Genomic DNA, 12,816 nt, shown 5'->3' with positions numbered 1-12,816 from the left:
TAGTATGTTCAATATAAGTATTAGCTTAAACGGTGGTAGTAAAGGGTCCCATTTGGCAGCAGTAGTCCACTAAAACTGTCACCAACATCACTCGTAAATTGTAATGATTTGAAAAGTTTGAAAAGTTTATTTGGTGTTGTATCTGAAATATGATTTGAAAAGTTTTTTTAGATTTAAAATTTTAAGACTCAAGCCCGTCACTTAACGCGTTCAGACGTGTTTTAGACGTGGCCTAAAGTCAAAAATACCCCCACCCCATTCAACTTTTCTCTCTCTCTCTCTCCTATCTTCCTACCACCACTATTGTTCTCCCACCTCCCGCACCCGTCTCCTCTACATCTCTCTTCTTTTGCCTTTTCCAGAGTCAGTCTTGATCCCCAGTTCTAACTCCACAAAGGTATGGTTCACCTTTACTAGATCTCAGTTCGGTTTCTACTTATTTATTTGCTTCGATCTCTGTTTAGTTGTTCTTTCGCATCTGATTTTGATTTCCTCAAACTGCACTCTACTGTTTAGTGTGACCGAGATATGTGTTTTCTTTAACAGATTTGACTGATAGGTTTTTGTGTTTTTTATTATATTTCTTCAATTTTTAGAAAGAATTTTGATTTGTCGGTGTGAATGCATTGGTTTCATTGATGTTTTATTTCTTCTCTTGCTGATTTCATACGTTTTTGTAAAATTATAAATTATAAATTATTTTAATATTTTTTATTAAAAAATAATTATTTTTATTAATTTTACTTGTGTTATTTATTAATTATTTTTATTAACTAGTAATTTTTAATTACTTCATTAGTTTTTAAAAATTACTTTAATATTTATTTATATAAATTATTAATTATTTTAATATTTTATAGTCATTAATTTTTTTTTTAGTTTTAATCATTTTATTTATTAATTAATAATTTTTAATTAATAATTTATTATATTTTATTTGCATTATTTCAATATTATTTTGAAGTTGAAAATTATTTTTGTGAGATAATGCGAATTGAACTCAACATTTCCAAATAGTATGTTTTAGGGGTAAAATAGTAAAATCAATGAATTTCAGATGGTAAAGGGTTGATCCAACACAAACAAACTTATGGATTTAGAGCCTCTAAAAAGTAGAAAAGCACATATGCTTCTTTTTAGATTTTAGATAAATAATATCTTTTTAACTTTTCATGTTTCAGATTTTAGATTTATCAAATGCCACATTTAGTGTTGAATGCCGCTAATACATTTAGGTTGAATGCCCTACCTTTCCTTTTGAATCAAACACAACTTTAGTGGTGATAGTTTATAGGGTAATTCTCATGAGTTTTTTTTTTAATTGAATTGGTACCATCGGTTTTTGTAATTGTTCAAACTGAACCGAATCGATATTGCCGATTAACCAGTTGATTGGTTTCAGTTCTTTGGTTTGTGGTTCTTTATAATATATATGTATATATATATATATATATATATATATATATATATATATATATATATATATATATATACTATTGTATTGTAAATAATATATGACCGAAAACCAAATCGGTCCTTCAATTTGTCAAAAATATCAAACTGATCAATTTGATTAATTGTATTTTTTGGTTTGATTTTCTAGATTCGGTTCAATTTATCAGTATTCAGTTTTTTATGAGCACCCTAGTAGTTTTTTTTTTTTTTTTAATAATTAAGCACCCAAGTAGTTTTTCTAAAGTGAGAATAGGCTGGAGTATTATGTTGAATATGTATATATGAATATTATGGAAAGATCTAGACATAAATAGCATTATAAAACTATAAATAGACAAGAAATACACGAAGAAATACATTACAATCTATATAATAGAACATGTACGTATTATACAAATTTATTAATCAGTCCAATACGCATACTATGTATCTCCTTACCAATTTCTACATGTATAAAGCAATTAATATGTTATTGTTTAATTAAGTTAAATTATTAATTAATAATTACAAAATAACATAAATAGTCTAAAAGTATACTAGATTTATGAGAACATAGAAGATCCAATAAACAAATCATAAGTAACTATTTTATTTTATTTACTAAGCCATAAGTCAATTATTATATTTTATTGGCTTTACTTTTTTATATTGACAATAAAATAAGTCAACTTAATCTTAAATTCATGCTATCTGATGACTATTAAACTATTTAAACATCACTAATGTAAACAAAGTTAACTTTGTAAATAATATTTTTATATCTATACATAATAAATTCGTTGTTATTTATTGCAAATTAATTTATAAAAATATAAATCTTAGCTTAAAAATAATATGGAATCCATTAAAATTTCTAAGATACATGTCATATGCAAATTCATAAATTTTAATTACTGAAATAAATATTCTGTTTTAATTATTTTTATTTATGTAAATTATAAAAAATTGAAAACCATTTTTACATAAATGCAGATTAATTGATTTGATAGATGATTCATTTCATTAATATTTATAAAATACTTATTTTAATTTTTTTTTATTCTAGTTGAACATTCATATATAACATGATTTATTTAAATTACATGCAGTCCCCAAGTTAAATAAAGGCTACATTATTTCAGGGGCTCATTTGGTTTGCAGGAATAAGGGTCCAGAATCAGAATTGGAATGGGCCACTCAGATTCCAACTGTTTGATTGGGTGGAATCAAATTCCCATTCCCATTTCTATGGAATGGCATTCTCCCATTTAAAGGAATAGTCATTCCCTCCCCATCCCTTGGGAATAAAATCCCATTCCAATTCATTCTCATTCTCATTCCAATTCTAGTATAAACCAAACAGACTATGGGAAAGGACCATTCCAATTCCAAATCCAAAAGATTTTTTATTCTGAATCTAATTATAATTCCAACTACAAATGGCCAGAGATCCCACCAACTGAGACACCATCAATCGATTAATAATAATAACATTGGTTTGGTGGTGACTGGTGAGTAATCATACTTGTAATTTGAAGAACCTGGCTACAATATTTGCTAATAACATGAGTTGAAGTTTTTTTTTATTTATTTTTAATCTGTATTTAATAAGAAGAGAAAATGGCTAGGCTAGTAATACACCAAACCATTTCACCTGTGCCACATGTCAGTCCCTTTAAAAACTGATCCCTGAATCGGACATATCTATATAGTCTTGTGAACGTGAGTTTGAGTTAAGGCAACCCAAATTGAAATTGCTACCAACGCCCAAAGATCACCTAATCCCACAAAACCACCTTTAGGATAATACACAAGATGCTGATCAGTCAACACAGGGCACAGCCATTCATCCCTTGATGAAATTGATTTAAATGCAACAGCCAAAGTGCACTGATACCAAAAACCCTCATGGTAGTTGGTATTGTAACTAAGTACATCACCTTTTGGTCATAATTTCATTGAACTTCACAGCCCCAAAATTTCCTTCTTGGACTGTCAATAAAGCCATTTTTATATTGTCATTGACCTAAAAATAGTAGCTATCAAAGAAAATAGATTACAGAAAATTGGAGGTCACAAGCAAACTAGTTCACCAAGCAAACATCTTCATCTTAGTCTAGGCTACACAAAGGGTTTCATGCCAAGGGCCATGGGAAAGGCTCTGGATCTGGATGACTTGTTGAATAAATGATACTTGATCTTGTAAAGCTTTAGAATACGCCAGCATTCACTATGCAAGTCAGAATACGATCATTTGTAATAGGCTAAAAGAACCATCAGCAAGTCCTCTGTCCCCATAAACACTGACAATTAAAGGGTAGTTTCTTGTGACAATCACATCACAAGGATACTAAATGAAAAAGTTTAGCTCATTAATTAATTAATAGTACATTGGTGTAAATAAAAAACCCGGCACTATGCTTCTCCAAGGTTATACTGCATACTCTGCCAAAAAGATACCATCAGCAAGAATAAATAGAGCCCTAAACCAGGAACTTGTCACAAGAGCAACCAACCAGTTCACCGGCCTCCAATTATCCTCTGGTCAGCCTGCAAAATATGCCTCAGTTAAATTTAAGCACTTAACATAGCAATGGAGTGGCAATTTCATTCTATTTTAGGACAATCCTTTGGACCTCTCTTATTGTTTTAAGGGAAAATTCCACTTTAGTACCCGAACTTTTCAAACGTGTCACTGCAGTACCTAAGGCCCTGTTTGGCAATGTTCTCACCTGTTCCTATTTTCGAGGAATTCTTACTCTTCAGGAACAATAGAGGCATTTGGCAATTTGTTCATTGAAAATGGATTTTTGTTCTATAGAAATAGAAATAATGTTTGGATAACTAAACTATTTCTTGCCTGTGTTTTGAACTGTAAATTTTCCATCATTCCACTATTTAAGGTAAACAGTAGAAGTGAACAACATAATTACAAATATAAAATAAATAAAATGGAAATAACTCGGCCACTCCTAACAAATGTTATTAGTTTTGATGAATGAATGGTGTTGCTTTTTTGGAATTTGGAAATAGTAGAACATTTGTGTAAGAAAATAGTAGAATTAACTATAGAAATAAGTTGTAAAAACTAGAATGTTTGGTGCATATTCAGGAAGTTGGAAAGTCAACAATGGTGTTTCTGGTCTTGTTTAGGTGTTTAGGGGTCGTGCTGTGTTAGTCTTTAGTTGCATGTGCTTAGTCCTTAGCCTTTAGTCTTTGTCAAGTGTTTCTTGTTATGCTCTGTTTCCTGTGGGTCTGTTTTGCTCTATGCGTTTTTCTTTTATATTCTACTATTTCCATTCTCAACTATCAATAGATAATTAATGGTAGATTTCTAACAAACTCACATAAAACCAAACTGACTCTCCCAACTACCAAGCAACAGAAGTATAAATCAATATTGCAAACAAATTTCCTTGTAATTACCGTCTATAGAATTTTTGTTAAATTTTCTAAAAAGAAAAACTATTGCATACCTCATTTAAAGGACTTTTGGTTGAGTTCGCAAAACAAATTAAACAAACAAGGCCATCAGAAAACTTTTCAGCTGAGCTTCCTTTACCTCCAAAACCACAGATTAATCAGCCATGGAAAGGCAATAAATGACAATTTTCCTAAACATGGGTACACTTCAAAGGTCTACCTTGGTCCCATCCTTCAATGTTATAGTAATATCTCTCCCTATTCACCAATAAAATGTGGCACCACTTGAACTTCCTTAATCACTTAGTAATAGAAATTTCTCCTGTCTTGCCCCATTAGTAATGGGTTTGCTTTTACTACTTGTACATGTTGGTTTAGAGAGGAAGTTGGTGGAGGATAGTTTGGTGGACAGATTAGAGGAGATTAGCAGGGTTTGGGGGGTTGAACTTGCACAAGGGTTGGAAACAACTGGGGTGGAAGTCATTGTTGGATATCCATTATCTCACCTTGCTTGTAATGTGTTAGATTCTCTGATTTTGGGAGAATAATTACGTTTTAGGATTTAAGACCTAGCTCCAACCAAAACAGGTTGGGAGAAATGCAGAGTTATCTACTAGTGTTTTAAGCTAGCTATCGTTAACTCTATCTCTTTTTTTTAATAAAAAAATAAAGCATCCACACATCTACAACAAAGAAACGGCAAGAAGGAACTGTGTAAATGATTTTGGTTGAAAAAAAGTTGTCGGAGATGTGTTTCCGACCATTCACTGTCCTTGACTCAGCGTTCACCTCCCTGGGTTGTGCATTGGTAGAGATGAGGTCGAAGGAATGATGAATGAACATTATGGCTTAGAGTTTATTATTTCGAGCAGAATGACAAAAATGCCCCTGCTCAGAATGAGAATGTGGCACACATATTCGTAACTAATGAGGGGCATGGGAACCACACATTTCCAAAGAACGTGTTGTTTGAGAGCATCGATTGGTCACTCTCAAAGAACGCATGCTTTGGGTGTTGTTCTCACACGGGAATGGCTCGTTTTTTTGTTTTATTTTTGCCAAATGTGTTTTTGTTCTGCAGGAACGCCATAAATAGCATAAACACTCTCGTGAAACGTTGCCAAACAGGGCCTAAACTTTCAAAAAGTGTCAAGTTGGTCCCTGTCGTTAACCAGCCATCAATTATCTGCTGAAAATGTCAAAACTACCCTTCAAAAGAAGACACTGTTCATTGTCTTCTACCTTGAGACTGAACCAGTTATCTTCAAAGAAAAAGAGAGAAAAAACATGACATATGATAGAGGGAAACAATAACTGAAAGCAAAGAAATAACTAGACAATAATGTGTTTCAGATCTAAAGGTAGATGACAATGACTTCATTAGTCTAGAATCTCAAACACCTCAACCGGTTCAGTCTCAAGGTAGAAGACAATGAACAGTGTCTTCTTTTGAAGGGTAGTTTTGACATTTTCAACAGATAACTGACAGTTGGTTAATGGCAAGGACCAACTTGACACTTTTTGGAAGTTTAGGTACTGCAGTGACACGTTTAAAAGTTCGGGTACTAACTTGACACTACCTCCAAAGTTCAAGGTACTAAAGTGGAATTTTCCCTTGTTTTAATGATACATCTTTTATATGTGGATAGGATATATAATCAGGTAGCACCAAGGGTCTTATTCTCAGGGGTCACCTTTCACTTTAGAAGGTGACAATTGTTCTTCTGGTTTTATCTAATGAAAGTTACCGTTTCCTATAAAAAAAAAGGGTCTTATTCTCTGATATGTGTATGCATGTGTAAACATGTGTACGTTTATGCTTCAAGGAATGACTATCTCAAGGTGGCTTGGAAGGGGTAATATAGAAACCTCTTCGATGTATTCTTGGTATTTTTTGCTTTAAAAATATATATATTTATTTGGTGAGAAAGAAAATATCAATGGTGAATCACCATAAGCCTTCACTATTAATATATAAAATTTTGCCCATTACCATTGGTTTATCCAATAAAGAAAAAAGGGCAGCCCAGTGCACGAGGCTCCCGCCAATGTGGGATCTGGGGAGGGACAGATGTACGCAGCCTTACCCCTACACATACAGAGAGGCTGTTTCCAAGATTTGAACCCTGGTCATCCAGGTCGCAATGGAGCAACCCAACTGTTGCGCCAAGGCCCACCCTTATCATACTGAGGGATCAGACCTCTTGGCCATTTAAGACATAAGGATCCAATGCTGGAAGGAGAAAATCTCTTGCATTAACTTATCTCATCAAAAAGAAAAAGGAGAAGGATTAATAGCTGACTCCCAAATGATCAGGTGATCTCGTGATCAAGAGGTTAAATTCTATACTGAACTCTGATATAAACAGCATTACATTAAGTAGAAAACCATTGTTATGCTATTCTAAATTCTAATGTGAGAACTGGGTGGAAGTTTTCTGCATTTAGTAACCAAATAGTATATAGGCCAGCAAGATGTTTATTGACATATTAAAAAGCCCAAAAGGTTGAAAGCACTACTTTGTTTTTATGGTCACATTTTCAAAGCTTTTACCTATTTAGTAAAATTTGCAACTAAAATAAATTTATTGATATTGTATCCTTTTTATGTCTAATTATGATATATAGAACTTACCAATTTTCCCAACCAAGAGAGCAATACTAAGGAAAAATATAAGACAGCTAGGAATTCTTTCTTGTCTCTCTATCATGCTCTCCCCAGGGATTTAGAGCCTCTCTGATAGCTTGAGCTTCTGGAGAGTTTTCCCAAGCTCTCTTCTCCGACTCCAAGACAGTCACCTTGTCATCTGCAGAGAAAAGGAAAATGTCAGTCTAGTTTTCCCACTCTCAAAGCTAAGCTTCGGCCAGGAGTTAATAAGTCCTAAGGACCAGTGTCAAATAAACATTTTCATCCACCACTTTAATGTATTTCACATTTTTATACAAAAGAGAGTTACTCCTGAAAGAGTCTCAAGATAATTCTTATTAAGTGATCTACTTAATGTCCATTTAAGATGCATGAGGTTAATTGAAAGGAGAACAATATTTTTAACATCAAAATCATGGGGAGGTCACTGTAATTTCAGAAACTTCAAGAATCCTTTTTACATTTTGGAGTGAAGGTAACTAGGATATTTCCCCAATAAGCAAAAGGGAGGTTCGTAACATTGTTCACAAGTTAACCAATAAGAAGTAGGAGCATGTAATGTAGTTGAGGCAACTGAGTTTACCATACTGTCAAAGGAGAGTCATAAATTGGTTTTACTTTGACATAGTGCCTTGACTTCTCTAAACATCATGAGAAATAAAACTGTAAATGCTTTTAAAGAACACTAATGCACATATGAAAACAAAGAAGATTATAATTAAAATCTAAGAAGAAAAGTCTAATACTGGTCTTGGGAAATAACTAGTTCCAAAGTAAGTCAGACAATCTGAAAATGGGTTTGAAGCCTGACTAGGATAGCCCAGTGCACGAGGCTCCCGTCAATGCAGGGTCTGGAGAGGGACACATGTATGCAGCCCAAGAGGGATCAGTCTGTGATTGAATTTATTAACCATCATATTGGCTTATACATTCGCCCGAGAGGAATCAGTCTGACTTCAAAAGAGGAATGAAAACCAAACAAACATGTAAGAGCAATTAGAGCATTATCTTAAAATCCAAATATGAAAAGATTGAGAAAAAAAAAGCATAATAAGAGCTCATAAATCTAGTTTATGTGACGTTTGTTGGCCCTAACTCCTAATGGCAGAACTGGGTCAAAATATGTGGCGCCACTATTTTCTTGGTACCAGTATGAATTTTCTCAAATGGGTTAACATTTTTCAGGAATGATGAACTCATCAACATAAATACCTATAGATATTTATCAACACCTCATTGTGGCTGGATGAAGAGATAGCTGAGGTAATACACTGAAAATCATTGTTGCCTGGACATGGATATGGGGCCCAAGAGTCTGACTTGGCAAGATGAGAAAATATGGACTCACAGACACATCTATGTAAAAGAATATACTATTGAATTAGTTCATATTTTTTGCATTCTAACATTGTCGGCAAAAAACGCAGCAGAATGGCATTCATCCTGTACGTTAGCAGTTTATTTATGCCAAATAAACTGGGGGATAAAAAGGAAATATCACATGGAAGATTCCTCAAGAATCAGTGGAGTGTCAGACTCTGATGTGTGTCCAATACGACACATTGTCTAATTAGGAGAGTACATGCAACACTGCTCAAAAGCTTTGTTCTAGGCATGGAAATTTATTAAGATTAGTAAATTTTCCACGACCATGAGGAGGTGAGTGAAGTTAGGTTATCCTTGTCAGACAACAGGGATGAAATATCTTGTTAAGATGCTCTCAGTAATCTGAATCAAGGTGACTACCTCTCTCAAGATGGCTATGCACTTAAAAGGTGGTTCCACCTAGCCCTGAAATAGCAAGATATGGAGAATTGACTTGATCCAAGTATCCAACGGTCATTAAGTATCAATATCATTAGAGACTTGCAAGCAAAAAGTGGCAAAAGCAGAAAATAAGATCAATTCATTGTCCATGAATTTGGATAAAATCAGTTGGCCAACCAGTTACAATGGAACATGGATATTTTGTGGTACATTAAAAATTAAACAATAAAATCTATATTTGTTGAGTAAGGAAACAAGCTACATTTAATAGTTTTTTTTTATCAATAACACATTTCATTAATTAATTACAGGAATAATTACAAAGAGGAAGACAAGCTACATTTAATAATCTACATGAACTTCATTATATATCTGGAAAGGAATAACAATAAAGGATACAATGGCAGAACCAGAATATGCCAATAAGTCAACAACAGACTGAGAAACCCACTAAAGATCTGAAGCACATAATGTGAGGCATTAGGATTCTAATTGTACAAACTTCATGTTAATAGTATCAGGAAATAATTCATGCTTGAGCAACCATTTTGAATTTGGGATTAAGGAAGATAGTTTTGACTTGGAAGTTCTGACACATCCCATGTCCATAACAATTACATTGCATATTTCAAGTTTCAATTTCTAGTTGTGCAAACTTCACCATAGTATCAGGAAAGAATCCATGCTTTAGCAACCACTCAAAATCTAGGATTAAGAAGAGATATACTGAATTGGCAAATCTGACACATACCACACATGCATAACAGTGCCATGTTAAAAAAACACGCATACCTTAGGTAACACTAAGTATCCAGTATCATGCTACCTAACTAGTGATATATTGCAGCATTTCAAGCTATGTTATGCTTTAGCAACCACTCAAAATCTAGGCTGAATTGGCAAATCTGACACATATCACACATGCATAACAGTGCCATATTAAAAAAACACACATACCTTAGGTAACATTAAGTATCCAGTATCATGCTACCTACTAGTGATGTATTGCAACATTTCAAGCTATGTTACCTGGATACAGCAAGAACACGGCTGGATACAGTATCAGATATGGAATTTATGCTAAAATTCAAGTATCTAGCATGATAAGACACCCTCATACAGGCATTCCGGTATCATAGAGCAGTCTATCGTCTTATCATTCAGTATGAATTATTAACAAGTTACCAAAAGTGCCTAAAACTCAATAACTCAAATATTGGATTTCTTTTCCTTTTGGAAAATGTGTTATTTTTCTTCTCCTTTGCCTTTCTTTGACTATTTTAATCTCCAACTGTTCTTTTAATTCTACCAGGCTCATCATTCACTCAATGATAGTGAAACAGAAACTCTCTCAGGTTTCTACAATACTGTTACAAATGCACATCTACATCTATGAGTTTAAATATAACTAGGCCCCTATAGTGCTTCTGCTTCCACGGTGGGAGTTTTCAGCCTCTGTCATACTCTCTTCCACTTTGACATTACATTCTAGGTATTTGGGTCCATACTTTATAAGTATACTTGATCTTAATATTTGCAGTTTAACCAGCTTTGCGGGGTGCACCTTATTCTAGTTGATGACATCAATATTCAACGTGGGCATTGAATAATACAAGTTAACTTACAAAGAAAAAGGACAATAATCTACGAATCAAATGAGTAGGAACTACTTATAGTACCATTTGTTTCGAAATCTCCGTCGTATGCATATTACTATTGACAATGGATAGAATTAGAATTCGGAGTTTAAAAATTAAAATATAGTCTAGGGTTCATATTTGACCATTTCGATTCTACACAGTCAGTTAAAACAAAGAAAATTTAAATCGGGAAAAAGGAAGGGAATGATAAAATGGAACACTTGAAGTGGTAAAGAAAGGAGGGTTCTCACACAGAAACCAGTTTGGATCATAAAGAACTCCATTGAAGCTCCGATCAAGGCCGAAACAGCTGCAATCTTCAAATACCAATCCAGGAACTTCATCTCCAGCGATGAATCACTTAAAAGTAACAGAAAGGAATTGGTGATACCGGGGAAGGATTTGCAGGGAGTCGAGAATCGAGTAGCTCGTCGTTTCCCTCCACCACGCCGCCGTTCACTTAAGCGTACAGACTACAAAGCGATAGAAGGCACTTCAATTGAATTGAAAATGGATTTTTGCTTCCATAGGTTTGCCGTGTGTGTTTTGGCGAGTAATCTGCTGCTAACGAATATGTGTATTACAGGCTACGCAACCAATCACGAGTAAAGAAGCCTGTAATACGCGCGCAAGTCGCAACAGATCCCGACGCTGTGTTTCGAGCCCTTTTTTGATGCTTGACCCAACTTTTTGACCGTACAACCTATTCAAAGTTTGAGTAAATTCTGAAACCTCCCTAAGTTAATTTCTGAATTATGCTGTTGACATTTCTCCCTCAGTCCCTTGCCTTTTCTGACATCCTTGCACCTACACTCCTCCCGTTAGAATCCGCTAATGAAAAGGATAAAATGACTAAAATACTGCCGTTAGTTTTGTTTTTTGTTTTTTTTTTTCTTTCTTCGATTCCTGCTTGCTTACTTAAAAAACGAACTAAATAGGCTAAATTACAAAGACCCTCTTGTATTATAGGGTCAATGATAAAAATCCCTTATATTTTAATATACAACAAACACCTCCTAACCTTTATCTTACAATAAATATCCCTTTTGACCGTTAAGTATTAAATTTCCCAAAAGTAACTTTAATTGTCATGTAGAAAATCAAAGCTGACTTTGTATGTGTTTGCTTCCGTATACGTTTTTTCATTCAACGTTTGTATTTTATTTGTTTGTAAAATCGAAAAAGGTAATAATTACAATCATTTATGGCGCCACTAGACTCTACATCAATGTAAAAGTGAAAAAACGCCTGACCGTTTGTAGAAGCTTTAAAAAATAATTTCCTCAAATGGTAGGCGTGCACAAAAACTGAAATCCACTTTTACCATTCTTGGTGCGTACAGAAGAGCAAGAGAGAGGAACTACTAAAGTGGCACCTATATGATAACATTTATTGAATAAACACCCTCTTTCTTTAGATTATATTTTGTTTTTTTTCATAATAATTGGTTCTTCTTGTCCAAAGTCCCAGCTGAATGAACGTTGCGGAGAAAGCAAGTGCCTAAGCAGCTAAGCTTAGCAAGCGTTAAAATAAAAGAATGGAGGAAAAGGAGAAGGAAAGAAATACCCTTTGATGAGGGCGGATTTGGCCCTCTAATAACCTCATGACACATGGCATCCCGAAACAGCTGGACGACACCCAAATGCCACCTAAGCGATGATTTGGAGTCCCAGATCGTAGTTCGTCTTTGCCCTAACCTGGCGACTTGCCTTTATCGCTGACTTGGCGACCTCGACCACAACTTAGATCGGCTTGCAGCGCCTCATCCGGGGACGACTTGTAGCACATTGTCACTGACCGAAGTGACCTTGACGCAAGGCGCGACCTCTCTCAAGGGCTTTTTGACCTAACTGAGGACCAAGCGATGACCTGCGAGATGTGCTCGCCGACAAATTCGGCATGCAT

The 12,816-nt window shown here is 34.4% G+C and overlaps 1 protein-coding gene across 2 annotated transcripts; it reads right to left on the bottom strand.

Annotated features, from left to right (window-relative positions):
- Nucleotides 1-3,660: 3,660 nt before the first annotated feature.
- On the bottom strand, nt 3,661-11,634 carry LOC104585618 (DNA mismatch repair protein). 2 transcript variants are annotated; one of them, XM_010242564.3, is made up of 3 exons: nt 11,165-11,381; nt 7,493-7,664; nt 3,661-3,984 (listed from the first exon to the last, which is right to left on the bottom strand). In XM_010242564.3, the coding sequence occupies exons 1-2, from the start codon at nt 11,253-11,255 to the stop codon at nt 7,540-7,542; spliced, it is 216 nt and encodes a 71-aa protein (XP_010240866.3). In that variant the 5' UTR covers nt 11,256-11,381; the 3' UTR covers nt 3,661-3,984; nt 7,493-7,539. The 2 variants fall into 2 exon arrangements, 1 of the variants encoding a protein (XP_010240866.3); XR_016085204.1 differs by lacking the exon at nt 3,661-3,984 and having other exon boundaries at nt 7,524-7,664; nt 11,163-11,634.
- Nucleotides 11,635-12,816: the final 1,182 nt, after the last annotated feature.

This window comes from Nelumbo nucifera, chromosome 4, assembly GCF_055504915.1.
Source record: "Nelumbo nucifera cultivar China Antique chromosome 4, China Antique-T2T, whole genome shotgun sequence".
NCBI classification, from domain to species: domain Eukaryota; kingdom Viridiplantae; phylum Streptophyta; class Magnoliopsida; order Proteales; family Nelumbonaceae; genus Nelumbo; species Nelumbo nucifera.
The sequence above is the reverse complement of the archived record's forward strand: the minus strand, read 5'-3'. Positions and strand labels throughout refer to the sequence as shown.